The 13573-nt window shown below is 47.2% G+C and overlaps 1 protein-coding gene across 2 annotated transcripts in view; it reads right to left on the bottom strand.

Annotated features, from left to right (window-relative positions):
- Window positions 1-188: 188 nt before the first annotated feature.
- The window catches only part of AMPH (amphiphysin), a 111686-nt gene continuing 98301 nt past the window's right edge, over window positions 189-13573 (bottom strand). For both annotated transcript variants that reach the window (XM_077303546.1, XM_077303545.1), the window contains 5 exons: window positions 10252-10308; window positions 7612-7779; window positions 6609-6857; window positions 3371-3472; window positions 189-1742 (listed from right to left, as the gene is read on the bottom strand). In XM_077303546.1, the coding sequence (XP_077159661.1) occupies window positions 1635-1742; window positions 3371-3472; window positions 6609-6857; window positions 7612-7779; window positions 10252-10308 (684 nt within the window). In that variant the 3' untranslated portion in view covers window positions 189-1634. The remainder of the gene's footprint in view (window positions 1743-3370; window positions 3473-6608; window positions 6858-7611; window positions 7780-10251; window positions 10309-13573) is intronic.

Below are 13573 nucleotides of genomic sequence, written 5' to 3'. Positions count from 1 at the left end.
CACCAGATTTGAAGCTGTCACTCCTAACCACTACACCAAGCTGTCTCTGAGTATGTAGAATTCTAGCTGCACAGAGCCAAAGTAATATTGCTGAGCAGAGGGGAGACATTCAATTCAGTAGCACATGCATCAGCAGCTTTGGGAAGGCACTTTCCCTTTATGCAAAAAGCAGCAGTCGGGAGAAGGGCTGGAGCTTCTTGTGGAGCTGATCAAAGGTTTTATTTTGAATGACACAACACTGAAAAACAAGAATTACAGATGAATTTTTGATACAGGATACATCTTTTTTTGTTTGTTTGTTTTACTTTCAAGGGATCTTTAAAAGGTGCGCTGCATAAATACATACAGTGAAAATATATTGTGTTTATTCATTCCCACCCCCCACCCCGACTAGAATCACACGTATTCATTCGGCCAATTCATTTTTAAAATAAAATCAGCATCGCAACCCTTCCCCCTTTCTCTGAAGCATCCCATCTTTAGCTGTAGCAGTTGGTAACACAGAGCTGACTTGAGAACCATGCCTTCCTCGGTGTTTGTTTGCTTGTTTCCAGCAGCAGCTTTGAATGCGAGCTTTGATAGCTTGGTTGTCACCTTGGAATGATAACTTTGCATTACGAAGGCAGATATCGTCATCTAATGTTTTTGGCAATGGAGCAGCCGGTTCCCCATTCGAAAAGGGATTCTCTACTGTAATGCCAGACAATAAGAACAAAAGGCCTGTATGAGCAATACTACGTCAAGGAACTACGATGGAGGGGAACGATATGTATAAATGCATACAGATCAGTGGTGGCCTGTGGCTGGGCAGCTCTTCCGCCACTCCAGAGCAGGCCACTCTAGGAAGCCCCGCTGTACAAACCCACGGCTTTGATTCCCCTCTTGTCTGCCAAGTCGTCAGGAGCCTAGGCCTGGTTGTACATCGTAGCCAGACCCAGACTTGTGGGTCTTCCAGCTCCTTCCCAGGTTTGCTTACCTGTCTTGAAGCCCCTGCTATCTGTGAGAGATCCTAGAAGGCTTCCAATGATCTTTATGCACTGCTCTATATACACATACAATACATCTGCGCGCATGTGTGTGTATATACCTATAACTATATATATTTATGTATGTTTGAAAAGAACACCGAAAAACTTTGCAGCGGATTTCTTTTCCCCAGACACTGAAAATTGGAATAGATGGACCTCATTACTACAGGGTTACTAGTCAAGTCTTCTGCAGCGCAGCAACAATACGATACACTTAGTGCAGAGAAAGTTAAGGTTCCGGTATTGAGGAGGCTACTCAGAGTTGCACGGGGCGGGGGGTGGGGGGAAGGATCAAGTTATAGGATCACCATAGCTCGGACAAAAGTACAAACAAACCTGTCGCCACGTAAATGTGAACAAAGAAAGACATTCCCCCCCACCCCCGTACTGCTTCAGAATATGCGAGCTCTGAATGTCTTGCAGTCATGCTCATGTGATATGCGTCATCCAGTTTTTGTTTATTTATTGTCTTGCTTGGTTTTGGGGTCTGGCATCAAGTCCGTAAACCCGGAGGGCTTGACTGTAAAGTCGGGCACCTGCGTATCGGAGAGGTTGGAAATGCAGGGCTGAGCTTCCCTCAGTCTCTCTTCATGCCTGAGCTGACAACTATTCCAAATGGCGGGTGAAATTCTTGGGGAAGAGTCCCTTGTAAGCAGCAACATCTCTGTACTGGAGCCATTCGGACTCCTTAATGCCTGTTAACCAGCCAGCCTCCTGCGCGGGAGAAAAAGAAAGGGTAATTTGCAGACCGTAAAATGCCAATGGCTGTAATAACTACTCATCTGAGGTTTGGTGCCTGCGCTTAACATCCTTGTGAAACCAGAGGGAGAAGAAGCAACCTTCATGGTGCTTGGAGCCAGCTCTAGCTGAGAGTAGGGTTGACGACCGCCAGGCTATTGCGGTTGGTCTCCAGATGACCAAGATCAGTTCCCCTGGAAAAGATGGTTGCTTTGGAGGACAGACCCTCGGGCATTATACCCCACTGAGGTCCCTCCCCAAACCTCCCTCTCCCCAGGCTCCACTCCCGAAATTTCCCAACCCAGAGTTCGCAATCCTAGCTGAGAGCCCCCTCTCACCCTGACTTTCACCGAGGAAGTGACTACGGGGAGGGGAGGCAACTTTTAAGGAGCCTGCTGCACCAACGGTCCCCTTCCCAGGTAGGGGCAGAAAAGGCGGCTGCTAGAACAGAATTCTAGGGTGCCTGGGCCAAGAGCTCATGGAAACTCCTCTCCCAGAACAGCCTTTTAAACTGCTATAAGTTCCTTTGAGAACAGTTTTATTGGGCTGACATGAATAAAATACAAGCAACATCGTCCCTTTACTGCTGGCGGCTGTTTTAAAAGTTTGTTTTTTTAATGTGCTTTTTATGACTGTTCCCCTCCCCCCTTATGTTTTATAGTTGTGTTTTTACAGTGGAGAGGTTTTAAATGGCTGGTTGTTAACCCCCTCAAATGCTCGAGAGGCAGCGTGAAAACATTTTAACAAAATAAGACTTTAACCTCCAGAGTTACAGCCTGTATAAAGGGAAGTGACTTCTTAAGCGCGGGGCTAATTTTCGCCCCATTCCCATTTATACTTTTTTCCTCGTTGGTGTGCACAGAATTCTGAATCAAAGTAAAGTGGATGTTTTACGGCAGGGCTAGTCAACCAGATGTTCATGGACTACAATTCCCATGAGCCCCTGCCAGCGTTTGCCAATGGATTGTAGCCCATGGACATCTGGAGGACCACAGGTTGACTACCCCTGTTTTACAGCACTGCCGTTAGTCATCTAAATAAACAGCATTACTTAATCCAGTCTCCTGTCCTGTATAGCCTTGACTAACTTAATCTCATGGGAAGCTAAACAGGGTCAGGCCTGGCTAGTGGGGTTGTGAGTTCAAGGCCAATTGGGACGCACAACCCTACATATTTGGATGGGAGACCTTCAACTAATAGCAGGGTTGTGACGTGCAGACAGGGAATGGCCAACCACCTCTGAACGTCTCTTGCCTTGATAAACCTTCCTGGGTCGCCATAAGTCAGCTGGGACACGAAGGTTCTTTCCACCACTGCCACTTGATTCAGTTCAGGCCATCTGTGTTTTGTTTTTGACTTCAGCCCCTTGGGCTGTGACAGACTGCCCCTTTGCTATCCTCGAGCACTGCCAGCCCGAAATAATATCTCCCATGTGCAAGGATAGCATCATGGGAGAAGACATGAAAATGCGTCCAAAGCATTTTGCGTTTTACCGTCACAAATATGACTACAGAAAAGCACAATGTGACTTACATTTTTAGTTTTTGCTTTTTTTAAAACCCATGTTCCAACATGAACTGGGGCACGGGGAATTTTGCTGTTACCTGATCAGCCTCCGCTGCTGACGGGATCACTAATACGACATCTCCACGCACCAAATTCAGTTCATCAGTATTAGCTGCCTCAAAATCATGCAGTGCTTCGACCTGTGCAGTAGAAAACAAGCACGTGTCACTGGGACAATGGCAGGTTTATTTACAGCGGGTGAATTTTGCCGGAGCCGTCACTCAAGTGTTGCGTGTTGCTCAGATTTCTTGTTTCTTTTGAATGCCCTTTCCTGCACTGTGGCATGTCATGGCTTCGTTTCTTTCTTGTTTGCGTGACTTTCTAACTGTAATTCCAATAGGACTGCATTGTCGTTGCTTTGTATTACGCGGTCTGACTTAATCGGTTTTTGTGTGTGTGTTTTGTAAGCTGCCTTCACTGAGAAAGCTGCACTGCAAACAAGATAAAAATAATATTAAAGTATCTCAAACTGATGGAGCTCTGTTGGTAGGAAATCCTAAAAGGAGGTGGTCCAGCATCCGCTACAATTTCTTTAAATGCCAGCCCTGAGAAGGTGTCACAAGTCGCTAGGATGAACCTAACATCATCTGTACACTGCCCGTGGCGCCGCGGGCGCCACGGACTAAATAAAACAGTAAGGGGTTCTGGGGCGGGATGTGTCCGGGATGAGGAAGGGTCCAGATTGGACCCTTCCTCATGACAGACAACTGGAGGGACCAATCGGCAGGCGCAAAGCGCCTGCCGATTGGTCCCTCCGATTCCCAGCCCCAGCAACTGCGAGCCGCGCGCAGCGCGGCTCGCAGTTGCTCCCGGCCTGACGCGGTGAGAGGCGCAAAGCGCCTCTCGCCGCGTCAGGCCGGCCCCCAAGGGAGCCGCCGACGCAAACACAAGACTCCAGCCGCCGAGAAGCTGCAGAGAAAAAAAAAAAACACCCCCAGAGGAGCCTTTCGCAGCTCCAAGCCGGCGCCCAGGAGAGCCAGCAGAAGCGCCTGCCGATTGGTCCCTCCGATTCCCAGCCCCAGCAACTGCGAGCCGCGCGCAGTGCGGCTCGCAGTTGCTCCCGGCCTGACGCGGTGAGAGGCGCAAAGCGCCTCTCGCCGCGTCAGGCCGGCCCCCAAGGGAGCCGCCGACGCAAACACAAGACTCCAGCCGCCGAGAAACTGCAGAGAAAAAAAAAAACACCCCCAGAGGAGCCTTTCGCAGCTCCAAGCCGGCACCCAGGAGAGCCATCAGAAAAAAAAACTCCTGTAGGAGCCCTTCGCAGCTCCAAGCCGGCGCCCAGGAGAGCCAGCAGAAAAAAAAACTCCTGTAGGAGCCCTTCGCAGCTCCAAGCCGGCGCCCAGGAGAGCCAGCAGAAAAAAAAACTCCTGTAGGAGCCCTTCGCAGCTCCAAGCCGCCGCCCAGGAGAGCCAGCAGAAAAAAAAACTCCTGTAGGAGCCCTTCGCAGCTCCAAGCCGGCGCCCAGGAGAGCCAGCAGAAAAAAAAACTCCTGTAGGAGCCCTTCGCAGCTCCAAGCCGCCGCCCAGGAGAGCCAGCAGAAAAAAAAACTCCTGTAGGAGCCTTTCAGCTCAAAGACGGCACGCCCACGAGAGCCAGCAGAAAAAAAAACTCCTGTAGGAGCCTTTCAGCTCCAAGCCGGCACGCCCACGAGAGCCAGCAGAAAAAAAAACTCCTGTAGGAGCCTTTCAGCTCCAAGCCGGCACGCCCACCTCAAAGCCCACGAGAGCCAGCAGAAAAACATTAACCCTGGAGGAGCCTTTCGCAGCTCCAAGCCGGCACGCCCACGAGAGCCAGCAGAAAAAAAAACTCCTGTAGGAGCCTTTCAGCTCAAAGACGGCACGCCCACGAGAGCCAGCAGAAAAACATTAACCCTGGAGGAGCCTTTCGCAGCTCCAAGCCGGCACGCCCACGAGAGCCAGCAGAAAAAAAAACTCCTGTAGGAGCCCTTCGCAGCTCCAAGCCGCCGCCCACAAGAGCCAGCAGAAAAAAAAAAACCCTGGAGGAGCCTTTCGCCACTTCAAGACGGCGCCCTGGGAGCCCCAGCAGCCGCCCACAGCGCAGCTGCTGGGTGCTCCCTGCCCTCATGGCCCCAGAACACAATGGAGCCGCCGGGAAAGCCGCAGAAGAACAAAAAAATGCAGAGGAGCCGCCGTCCGCCTCCTCTTTCAGGTAGCCTGTCCCTCGCTCTGTCCCTCACCTGCCGCTCGCTCTGGTCCCCACCTGCTAGCGCCCATTGTCTTCTTCATACAATGGGCTTCTTTACTAGTTGGAGTATAAAAATAAAACAAATCAAGTGGCACCTTTAAGATTAACTAAATTTATTGAAGCATACGTCTAACCACACTTTTTCAGAAAGCTAATGCTGTAGTAAACGTGGCTAGTCTTAAAAGTAGAAGAAGAAGAGTTGGTTCTTATATGCTGCTTTTCTCTACCCGAAGGAGTCTCAAAGTGGCTTCCAATCGCCTTCCCTTTCCTCTCCCCACAACAGACACCCTGTGAGGGAGGTGAGGCTGAGAGAGCCCTGATATTACAGAAGAATTGGTTCTTATATGTTTCTTTTCTCTACCCAAAGGAGTCTCAAAGCGGCTTACAGTCGCCTTTCCCTTTCCTCTCCCCACAACAGACACCCTGTGAGGGAGGTGAGGCTGAGAGAGCCCTGATATTACAGAAGAATTAGTTCTTATAGGAGTCTCAAAGCGGCTTACAGTCGCCTTTCCCTTTCCTCTCCCCACAACAGACACCCTGTGACGGAGGTGAGGCTGAGAAAGCCCTGATATTACTGAAGAAGAGTTGGTTTTTATATGCTGCTTTTCTCTACCCGAAGGAGGCTTACATTCACCTGCTCAGTCAGAACAGCTTTATCAGTGCTGTGGTGATCCCAAAGTCACCCAGCTGGTTGCATGTGGGGAAGTGGGAAATCAAACCAGATTAGAAATCCGCCCTCCTAACCACTACACCAAACTGGCTTTCTGAGGAAGGAGTCCTCAGAGTTGGGGTGGGGGATTTTCCCTTATTTTTCTGGTTTCCCTCTTGGCCTTCACACCTCTGTTTACTCCATTCTAAACCCAATTATAGGATTGCATGTTGATCTGTTGCTAGTTATGACAAAAGACTCTGCAGGCCAATGAAGCCCAATCTCTAACTGAAGCCCAGCCTCTTATTCAGCTACTGCTGAAGAAATATGGAGGAAAACAGGTCAAAATGTCCTCCCTGCCTCTTTGTCTACATTCAGTGACCAGCACTAGTAAAATGCAACAAGCAAAGACTTCAAGAAACCTTGTAGAGGAAGCCGGCTGGCATGTGGTCATCTGCTGCTACAGCCTGTTCCTCAGAAGCTGCTGCTGGGACGTCCTTGACTGTTGTGGTCTCACTAACAGCCTCAGCAGGTTCGCCAACCGCACCTTCTGCGCCCTGAGCACTGACATCTTCCACAGTATCCTTTGACTCGTTCACTACTGCATCGTGATCTTCTTCATTGTTGGATGCTGGCTCTATTACCACGGAAGGAATGTTGCTGAGATTTTCCTTGGGAGAGAAAACACACCCACACAAGGGAAACAATCACCATCAACCAAAAAATAATGTATTGTCTTCGAGACTGGTCAAATGCTCCTTGAAATTGGTCTCCATGCAGGTGGAATGATTGTTGTTGTTGTTAGTCGTGTCAGACCCATTGCCACCCCATGGACCATGATCCTCCAGGCCTTCCTGTCCTCTACCATTCCCTGGAGTCCATTTAAGCTTGCATCGACTGCTTCAGTGACTCCATCCAGCCAAGTCGTCCCCAAATGCATGTTGTTTACAATGCATTCAAGAATTTGCAGAATGCAACAATAATCACTTTTATGGATTGCAGACAAATCTGGCATCGTTCCATTTTGACATCTGCAGGCAAAGAAGCCAGCTTATCAGCATGATGCTTGACTCAAGCCCTTTCCAGATGTTATGTCTATGCATACTGGGAGCCTAGCAACTGCGCATACTGGGATTGTGCTCCACCTGCTTTCTCCAGATACACATGGTCACATGTTTCCTGAATCGGGGCAACATTAGTTTGCACATACTGATGCTGTATGATCTTACAAAACTTGTGTGTTGCCTTGTTCAGATAACATAATGGCTGCACATATCAGGAGGATCTATGTGTGGCTGCTGGCCTCCTGCTATCTGAGATGTAACCTTTTCAAGGTCTTCTTTCTCCCTGAAATACACCAGTGACTCACTGAGAACATAAAAGTTCCTGCAAAACCAAGCCCCAGAAGAACTCTCTTGGTTTTACCTGAGATGGTTCTGCTTCTTTCCCTTCAGTGTGAGGTTTCTCGCTGCCACCAGTTTCTTCTGTTTCAATGACAACATCAACAACTTCAACTTCAACCTCTCCAGTTACGGGAACGATGCTGACACTTTCGGGTGCAGCTGGGCTTTCCACGACAGAGTCCATCTGTAGCTAAGGCAAGAGCCACAACATTCTTCATACGTGTCCTTTGCGATAGGGCCAAGGGACACGACAAAAAGACCTTTTCAAAAAGAGCTCAAGTATTCCCAATGCCTGGGATAGATACGAATGCATTTCTCTAGTCTCTAGTCTCACGTCCAACCTGGATCTGAGAACCTTAGTTGAGACATTGTTTGCTTAAGGAAAAAGTAATCCCTGCAAGGAAGACAGTGGCAGCCACTCCTAAAGGGAATGCAGCACTCTCAGATTCAAGCTACCAGTATTGGCCAGGTGATTCCCATTTTGTGAGATACAATGATTGACTGAATAATTTTACCAAAGCTTTGTTGACCGCAAAAATAATACTGACCGGTTTTACATAGTGACGTCTAACAAACAGGTGGACTTTCAGACTGGTTCTCTCATGTATGTTCATCATTTGTGTGATGTCTAGCCTGTGAGAATGAGCCGTCCTGGATGAACCATCACAGGTACAGTATATGAAGAAGAAGAAGAGTTTCCAAGATGTCTGCCCAGCACTTACCTTGATGTTATTCTGGTGCTAGGTAAAGCCAGGTCTTTGGTTGGCTTTACTGCAATCTTTCCTATTGATGTTATTGACTTTTATCTATAGTTTTTTGTCCAGTTGTTTTTTGAGTTAGCACTTTATACATTTTTAGTATTTTGCCACAGATTTATTGGCTTACAGTCATTTTGTGCTGTTTGTTATTGTTGTGCTTATCAATGCTGATTTACCAAATAACGTTTTTGCCACCAGGATATATTTGTAACAAGGGGGTTAATCATATTTTATGTGGGGTTTTACTATTGTGTAACCCACTGCGAGACAGCTTTGCTGATAGCAGCGGACAATAAATCTAATAAATCAAATAATAATAATAATAATAATAATAATAATAAGTATACTTTTAATGCATTTTAAAAAAATAAATGTTTTTGTTAATGCGTGTTTTATACTGCTGGTCCATGACTGTAATAACAGTTGATTATTGCACTTCTTGTTATGATTAATTAACAACAGAAGAAAAACACGAGGGCCTTAAAAAAGGCAGAAAATTACATACAAAGCCAAGAGAGAGTGCGAATGAGAGAGAGAGAGAGAGAGAGAGAGAGAGATACTGACATTAAGTGTGGAATTTCTCTGTGTCCCACTACGACTGAAAGTAACTTGGTAGTGATACTTGTAATTATTTTGTTACCTTGCCTATAAGCAGCCAGCCAGCCAGCCATTAGTGTACCATAAGTGGTGCACAGCAGAGGCCCTTGCACTACCAAGTTCACAATCAATCACAATCAGCTTGACCATAAGAAACCGCTGCTTCCTTCTTCTCTTGGGCCCTGGGCTCCTGCCTAGCAAGGGTATCAGACAGATAGGTGGATTGCAGATTTCAGCATCTCGTTTATTTCATTTCTGAGCCACAATTAAGCTAGGGGTTTTTTTTGGAAGGGGGAAGGTGCACCATAAACTTAGGCGGTCATCCTACACCCCTACAGCCAACAGGGGTTTTTAATTCTATGAATTGTTAAATGCAGAAACCAAAGTTTTGACAGGGAAAGGTTATGTGAACTTCTTTGTCCATCAGCTTTGGACACCCCATGGCAATACCACATAAGAATACAACTAAACCAACAGGCTGTACATAATGGAATGGAAACGTAGGATAAACTTGGCCAAACTGAAGCACCTTTCCCATCAATAGCCATGGGAAAGGACCAGCTAAAGAACATGGTGAAATCTCCTAGTGAAATCCATGGAATTTAAAGGACTTGAGTCTTATGCTACCACTCCATTCAGCAGGAGCCTTCCACTGCAGCATTCCTTCATCCCAGTCAGTCTTCTTCTAGCGCAGTGGTTCTCAACCTTCTTAATGCCGCGACCCTTTAATACAGTTCCTCATGTTGTGGTGACCCCCAACCATAAAATTAGGCAAGTGTTCTTTCACAGAAATTAAACCGAAACTGACCAATGGCGTGAAGATCCATTGTTCACGATAGTGTATAAATTGTTTCTTTTCTGGGGTTTCGCAGTTCGGTTCTGCCTCTTGTCCTGCCAGCACCTGAAGCACCTGGCGGGAGACTGCACTGTGCTGGAGGCACTGCTGGAGTGGCTGGTGGCCGAGCGCAGGTGCCTGCAGGAGGAGCGCCAACAGTGGCCACGCCCCCCTGGCCAAACTGCTCGCCCTGCTGCGACCCCTGTGAAAGGGTCGTTCGACCCCCAAAGGGGTCCCGGCCCCCAGGTTGAGAACCACTGTTCCAGAGAATTCCTTTGCCCCAAGGAGACCTCTGCTGGAAGAAGGTTTCCTGGCATGAAGGAAAGGTTTCACAAATATATTTTTGTCCTAGGGTGCAGTAGTAAGGTACAACTTGTTACTGTTGTTTGGGTAACGATGTCAGTGGAACCACAGTATCACCATGCTCCCTAAACGTTCTCCTTGCTCCTCAGAGTGTACCATTTATACATACCTCACATTCCTTCTCAGCATATTCCGTTGTCTCCTGTATCCCTGCCTCTACAGCATCCTTCATAAAATCAGAAATAGGATTATAGCGAGCACTGACGTAAGGCTTTTGACAAGAGCAAGATCAGTATAGCTAGCACAGTTTGAAAATGCACTGGTACAGCAGGAGACTCCACAGAAAAGATAATAAAGCAGGTGTTGCTGACAGCCATGATGCAATGGAGGCTGGTTCAGATGAAAGACAAAAAGAATGAAAAGTTGGGGAGGGGGATGGTTTGTCCCATGAAGAGGATGGCAGTAGGAGCAAAAGCATCTGTGTTTGTGACAAATGAGGCAACTCTTGGAATAAAGAACAATTGGAAATCTGGTGCTGACGGTTAGAGATCTGAATTACTTTTGCAGCCTTCAATCAAGGACTTGAGTTATAGGAAACAACTGGTTGATCTACTATTGAACAGTTGGCCTAATATTAAAGGTGTGCTGCCTGCTGGGGGAGGAATTTAAAGGGAGTGGTGCACCTATCATCAACCGTTTTGTGAGTGCTCTCCCCTCCTTTCAGGCGGTGGAGACATTCCCTGCTGTCTGGGAAAGGGGGGAAAGCATGTGCACAAAGCCCACTGAAACATTTTTTTGGATTCAGCTGAATCCGAAAAAGTGAAGGGATACTGGTGTGATACGGATTCGGCTTAAATCATTTCGCGCCGAATCCAAAAAGGTACAAATTTGGCAGCTTAACCATTGTGAATCAGCATATAAAGTATTGCAAACCACTTTGGCAGTCATAACCACAAAAACCGAGTCCATGATTATTGGTAACATGGCCCACCTATCTGACACGCCATCCACTATTCAATAAAATTAATCAGCAAGCCAGCACCCAATTCAACAGAAAACTGGGAAACAAAGACGTTTGACAGCATGCCCTCCAAAAGCCACTAATTTTCAGGTCTGTATCCACTCTCTTCCCATCAATGCGTACGCGGTACGGAAACGGAAGGTTTGCTGTTTTTCATGACATTCAAGCTGGGCAACCCTGTGGGTTTGTTTTCTTGCTTTTAAATCAGAATTCTAAATCACAGTTACTGAGCCATGTTCCATCCAAATTATCACTGCAGTGTTATCAATTTCAGCTACAGGAATTGAAGAATGCATTTCACTTTCCTACTGAAATCCACAGAACGTGGGCATGCTTTATTTTGACTGAACTGTCCCTGTTAAGCTATACCCAGACAGCATATGTCTACAACACTTCAATAGCTCAGTTGTATGAGAGCTTTAAATGGAAAGTATGTGTAGAGGTATATGTAGGGGGTAGCCGACAGGACACGTGCCTTGGGTGCCACTTGATGGGAGGACATGGGAGGGAGCCACAGAGGCTGCAAACTGTCCTACCTGCCACTGGTGCGGGCCATCCAGTGGCCCTGGGTACCCCCCACCCATGCCCCCGATGCCCACCCCTGCAGGGAGAAGACATGCATAGTGGTGGACCATTTGGATGCTGCAGACCCGAGATGGGATGCGGTGCTCCCCTGGGATGGCATGCTGCCTGATGGCCATTCAGGCCATTGTGAATCCACACCTCATTCCCTCCTGCTTGATGGGGGGTGGACTCATGGCCTGAGGTGGCTGGTTCCTCTGCTGCCACCTATGGGGAAGGTGTTGGGCAGTGGGGCAGGTTCAGGGCACAGATGGTCATGTCTCTTGGGTGGCTACAGGAATTGGGCACCCACCCCTGTGTCACCAAGCCCCGCCTAGCTGCCCTGGGTGCCAAATTGGCTAGGTATGCTGCTGAGTATGTGATGAAAATTTTGAGATAGAAGTGACTTTCCAAAGTGGAGTGGCCCTCTTTCCAAATCCCTTCTCAGAAAAGAACTCTATAAGCTGAAATCCAAAGCTTTCTTTTTTCCAAAAAAAGGATGCTGTAACCAAAACTTTATATACCCTTTTAAAATGTAATCTGCTAGACTCGCCTGCAGTTGCTTCATAAGCCTGTAACGTGGCCAGATGCTGGGCCAACTCAGCTGCTCTTAGCTGTGTTGCTATGGAAACCCCTCACGGCATCCCATTAAAAATTACAGCCTTATATAACTCGCCTTTATCATATTATTAATTCCCTTGTGGAGCTGCCACAGTTGACTTCTTGGACTATTCTTTATTTATTCTCCTGGTCATTCATCACATAAACACATTTCTGGAAACCTTTACAATACAACAGTCAGTTCGACAAGAAAATGTACATGGACACAGGCCTCTGAATGCTATTGGTTTATGTTAAGCAAAGCAGCAGAGACCCTATTTCTTAGAAATACCAGGAAAGCATCTTTCTAAGATCTAAACTACATGTTATTGGAGCCATGCCCATCTCTTCTCCTCACTCGCCACCCGCGGTAATTAGCGGTAACACATGGGCATCGCTAGCCATGAGCCTCTCCACCCAAACCCTTGATTACTCTGCTTAGGAAACTTGTAGCCTATAACATCACATCACCTGCTTAGTAGAATTACTAAATATTGTAGGGCTTTTCTGCAGTCTCCTTTTACTTGCCATTCCTGTTTCTTGGAGGTGGGGGGGCTCCCCCCTGTTCTGCACATGTTTTTCTCCCCCTACTGGTTAATTTGATACCACACAGCTTTATTTCCGGTTTATCTCCCTGTAGTTTGAATCTGCAGGAAGCTCAAAATAAAGCTGTTTGATATAAAATCCACCACTATAGGGAGCAAAGCACATCAGGAACCCCAGACTCTGCCTCCCCAAAGAAAAAGGATCATATATATATATAATATGTGCATAAAATCAGAATGCAGAAAACTCCACTGAGGGGAACAGAAGTGGAGAAACAGGGCTCCCATTTTCAGGTATGACTGCCCAGCTTCTGTAATACCTAGTTTCAGCCTTACTGTGATAGGGAGAATGGGATCTTATTCTGGTAAAATGTCAACGAGAATGCTCGTTCTATACCACCCTAAGCAGATATGCATTGTGTTGGATTTTTAAACCTTAAAGGATTCTGGCCAATAGATCCCCAACAGTTCAGTGTTCCTAGATTTCTCAAAACTAATGAGCTGCTCTTCAATGCTGAGGCCATTTGCTTTTATTCCCAGTAACAGAAGAACATCAATTTTCACTCTGCTGGACGTCTGCAGCCTTTGTCAGAGCCCAAAGACTATTAGATGTGTGGGGTCAGAAGGAAAGGATTGCAATATTCCTCCAGCCCTTCCCCCTACCATAGTAAGGCTGAAACCAGGTTGTCAGACCCAGCAGTAGGATCTAGGCATGAACCACACCCATGGGATGACCTTCCAGTCTCTAATTTGAACTTTCCAGA

This window comes from Paroedura picta, chromosome 11 (assembly GCF_049243985.1).
Source record: "Paroedura picta isolate Pp20150507F chromosome 11, Ppicta_v3.0, whole genome shotgun sequence".
Classification (NCBI taxonomy): domain Eukaryota; kingdom Metazoa; phylum Chordata; class Lepidosauria; order Squamata; family Gekkonidae; genus Paroedura; species Paroedura picta.
Note: the sequence above shows the minus strand (reverse complement) of the source record. Positions and strands in the feature narration are given on the sequence as shown.